The sequence below is a fragment of the Aspergillus fijiensis genome (assembly GCF_003184825.1).
Source record: "Aspergillus fijiensis CBS 313.89 unplaced genomic scaffold BO72scaffold_49, whole genome shotgun sequence".
Classification (NCBI taxonomy): domain Eukaryota; kingdom Fungi; phylum Ascomycota; class Eurotiomycetes; order Eurotiales; family Aspergillaceae; genus Aspergillus; species Aspergillus fijiensis.
Window position 1 is genome coordinate 245032 of NW_024469025.1, and position 5124 is coordinate 250155.

The window sequence follows — 5124 nt, forward strand, 5'->3', positions numbered from 1 at the left end:
CTTCCGATAATATAAATAATATAAAAAATAATTTATAACAACACTAAAATACAGATAAAATAAAAGTATTATAAAGTTACAAGAATAAGATTAAATAATAGTAAAAAAGTTGGTAAGATATAATTATATTATTATTATTATATATAAAAAAATATTATATTTTTAAAGCAAAATAATACTAATTTATAAAATATTAATTTAAACTTAGTTTAATTTTATAATAGTACTGTCTGCTGTTACTGTTTATACTAAACTGGTTAGAATAACCGATAAAATAGTAGTATTATACTATTTAAATACTACTAAAAACAGCTGTATAAAAAAAGAAGCCTAATTATTACAGATAAATTTTAATAATTTAGTTGGTTATTTACAAGTTTTTTACGTCTTTTCTATATAATAGTTATAATGTTAACTATTTTAAATTCTTTTATATACTTAACTTTCTTTTATCTTGCTAGATTATAGAAAAGTAAGGATTAGTTTTAATTCTAATAGACTGCTGCTATTCTATACTTAACTGACCTCTTTTCCCTTAACAATATATAATATATTCTAAAAAAAGCTAACAATTCTATATTCTAAGCTAATTAAACTATTAGAAAAAAATTTTATATAAGTTAATTATTTTTTAACAGCAGCTTTAGTACTTTTTATATAAAAATTTAAAAAAGAATTAAAATTCTGTATAGACTACTAAATATTTAATATTATTATAAAAAAAGACTACTATCTGCTTTTTTTAATTTATAAAATTCTAAATTAAATTAAAAAAGTAAAATAGTTTATAAAGCTAGATATCTTATTTATTTTTTATAAAATTTATATTACAAAAGATTAAGAATAAATAACAGTCTTTTATATATAATATAGATTATATAAATAACTAGTAATATTTTTTGGCTTAATAAATACTTTAAGTACTTTTTAGAAGTATATTAACTAAATCCTATATAAATATCTTAATAAATTTTATTTAATCTATATTAACAACATGTTAATTTATATTAATAAAAATATTAATAAATACTATAAATATATACAAAAAATACTACAGAAACTTAGAAAAGCCGGTTTATTCTTAAATATTAAAAAGTATAAATTTAAATAAAAAAAACTTTATATCTTAAATTTATTATTTATACAGAATAAGATATTAAAATAGATTTTAAAAAAGTTAAAGTAATTATTTTTTTAGAAAAGTTCTAAATTAGTAAAAGCAATCTAAAGTTTTTTAAAATTTATAAACTTTTATTATAGGTTTATTTCGGATTTCTTAACTATTATATAACCGCTTATAAATCTAATAAAAAAAACTAGTTTTTTTAATAGATCTAAGAATATAAAATAAGTTTTTGGATATTAAAAAAAAGTTTATTATAAAGCTAATTTTCTGTTTATTTAATTTTAAGTATATAATAATAGTAGAAACTAATTCTTCTAATTATAATACTAAAAAAATATTTTTATAAATAAATAAGAATAGAAAGTTATATTTTTATATCTATTTTTTTAAATAGAATACTCCAGCCAAGTATAATTATAAGATTTATAATAAAAAATTATTAGTAGTTGTATAATATTTAGAAATATAGAATATTAAGTTATATTTAGTATTAGAATTTATAGTAATAACTGATTATAAAAATCTAAAATATTTTTTTAAACTATATAAGCTTATTAAAAGATATATATAATAAAGCTTAATTCTAAGCTGATTTAATTTTAAATTAGTTTACTAAAAAAAAATAAAAAATAAATAAGCAGATGTTTTTTTATAATAAAAATAGAATATATCTGATAAATAGAACCCCCAAACTTTGTTCTATATAATCTAAATATTTAATAGAATATTAGAAAAAGATATAAAACCGAAAACTAATCTAATTACCGCGGTTCTAATATAACTATAAAAAAATAAAATAGAACTAGATAAAGACTTCTTCGAACAGATATAATAAACTATAATAAAATTACTAAGATTAGAAAAAAAATCTAAGATTAGATAGATTTATATTTTAGTAATAGATTTAGACTATTAAATTTTTATAAAACTTATATAAAAAGAAATATAAAAATTTCTGTTTTAACTAAAATTTAAAGTTTTTTTAAGTAAATATTTAATAGAAGAGGCTTAGATATATTTTAAAAAAAAACAGTAGATTTCTAATTATAAATTACTTTATATAAAACTTATTTAAAGTAATTATAATTTTTTTATTATAAAATATCCCGGCTGAGAATAGATTTATTTTTATTTTAGTAAAGTATACTTCTAGTCTAATATATTATAGAATATAAAAAGATATATTTATAATTATAATATTTATAGCTGTATAAAATTATAATAAGAATTAAAATATAAATTATTAAAGCTACTGCTAATATCAGACTAATTTTAGTAGAATCTAATAATAGATTTTATTACTAACTTGTCTGATAGTAAATTATATATAAACCTACTTATAGTTATAGATAAATTGATAAAAAAAATAATATTTTATATAATAAAAAAGATTTTTATAAAAGCTATAGTTAAAGTATTATTTAAAATAGTTTTTAAATAATATAAACTACTAAAAATTCTAATATTAGACCGGGATATTTAATTTATAAGTTGTATATAAAAAAATATATAATTTACTAAAAATTAATTAATAATTATTTACTGCTTATTATTTTTAAATAGATAGAGTAATAGAGTATATTAATAATATAATTAAAATCTATTTAAAAGCTTATATAGACTATGATTAAAAAAATTAAGTTAATCTATTATCTTTAACTAAACTAATAATTAATAATTATATAAATATAATTATTAGATTTTTATTATTTTTTTAAACTATAGATATAAGTTAAGTTTAATATATTAAAAGATTACTTAAAATATAAATCCGAAAATAGCTGCTTTAAATTTTATTTAATAAAAAAATATGATTATATAAAAAATATATAATACTTTAGACTGGGCCTAAGATATTATTATTTATATATAATAAAATATAAAAAATAGGCTAATAAATTCTGCTAAGCTATTTTGCTATATTAAAAAAATAATTAAGTATAGCTTAATTTATAGAATATTTAAACAAAATATTTAAGTAAAAAATTAGATTAGAAAAATATAAAATATACTGTTCTAAAAAAAATAAAATTATATATTATATAGTTTAATATATTTAAAGAAATCTATTTTATTTTTTATATTAATCTTTTCCGGCTAACAGCTAATAATATATTATTATTATAACTATAAAATAATATATAACCACCGTTTATAATAATTAATAGTAAAAAAGAATATAAAATTAAAAAAATTCTTAATAAATAATATATAAAAAAAAATCAGAAGAACCAGCTATAATATCTAATTAAATAAAAAGACTATTTAAAACTAATCTAAGAACTAGTCTTAGTATTTAATAATATAAAAGCTGCTGTTAAATAATAGTAGCAGTTCTAATTAAACTCTAATTAAATATTATATAAATAAAAACTAGAAACTTCTATTTCTAGTTTTAGATTATATAGAGTCGAAAGAATAAAAAAAAAAAAAAAAAAAAAAAAAAAAAAAAAAAAAAAAAGTAAGTAATCTATTATTTTTTTAATTAAGAAAGACTTGACTTAATCTAATAAAAGTAATTAACTATTATTATACTAAATCCTGCTTATATATTATATTTAATTTACTAATTCTTTGATAATATTATAAAAAAAAGTAGTAATTATTATAGACTTATATTTAGACTCGGCCGGATTATAATAATTATAATATATACTATGATTTTTAAATTTATATTTAATATAAGTATTATTTTATTATTTAAATAGCTGTATGGTCTGTTGAAATTTTCTTTAAATATTATATTTATAAGTATTTAGTACTATTAGATTATAAAAGATAATTAAAAAACTGTTAATATAAAAAAAATATTCGGTATATATCTAACTGAATTAGTACTATATAAAAAATCTGCTGGATTATTTTATTTAAATAATAATAAAAGTATTAACTTTTATTTTAAATTTATAATAAAAAAATATTAAATATATTATTAATCTGAAGTATAATAAAGCTAGAGTAGAGCTTTATTTTTATATATTATAAATTATATAGTTATTTATTTCTTTATATTACTAGTATAAGAATTATATATAGTAATATACTGTATAGAAAGAAAAAGCAAATTATAATTAGATATAGTAATAGAAATTTAAGTAGAATTATAATAAAAAAAAATAAATATATTATTTAACTTTTTAAAGTTGCTATTTTCGGTATTAGAAAATAGAGATATTATATAAATAGAAAAAAATTAACAAAAAATTTATATAGATAGGAATAAAACAGATTAGAAAGAAAGAAAAAAGAAGAAAAAATATATAAAAAAAAAGTTTAAAAAAAAAAAGAAAAGTCTTTTTATATAGTACTTTATATATTCTATATAAAGCTAGTAGCTAAATCTAACTATATTTCCGAAACTAGTTATATAAATAGTATAAAGAAGAACTTTATTTATTAAAAAGCTGCGATATATAATAAGCTGTAAAAGATTATATAAAATAAAAAAAAGAAAAGAAAAAGAAAAGAGAAAGCTTTTATTATAAAATTAAAATCCTAATATAAAGCTTGGTCTTAGGTATTAGTTGGTATTTAAGATCTTATAATATTATATACTAATTAATACTAGCCTAGTATATATAAAAGAAATTTATATAAATGAATAAAATAGCTTTTTAGTTATTTCTTCTTGTTTAAAGGTATGTTTCGATTAGTATAATTCATCCGTCCCGTAACAATAAACTAAATTATGGTAGTTTTTTTTAAAAAAATATTAATTAATAGTATATTTTTAAAATCTCGGCTGATATAGTCTTTGAGTATAAAAAAAAGAATATTTAAATATATATATATTTTTTAAATCAAATATTTGAATTTAGCAAAAAATATTATAAAATTATAAGATTCTTATTTTAATTAATATAATTTATTATATATAATTTTAGTATAATTAGAATTACCAAAGAAGTATTTAAGCAGATATAAAATATTAATAAAATTATTTAAATTATATTTGGATATATAATATTTTATCTACATAACTAATTATATATAACTTT

At 14.8% G+C, this 5124-nt stretch overlaps 1 protein-coding gene across 1 annotated transcript; it reads left to right on the forward strand.

Annotated features, from left to right (window-relative positions):
- Window positions 1-946: 946 nt before the first annotated feature.
- Window positions 947-1111, forward strand: BO72DRAFT_384799 (uncharacterized protein; the record flags this gene model as incomplete). Its single annotated transcript, XM_040941562.1, has 1 exon — window positions 947-1111. A coding segment is annotated over one exon (165 nt), but the record flags the coding sequence as incomplete, so codon positions are not given.
- Window positions 1112-5124: the final 4013 nt, after the last annotated feature.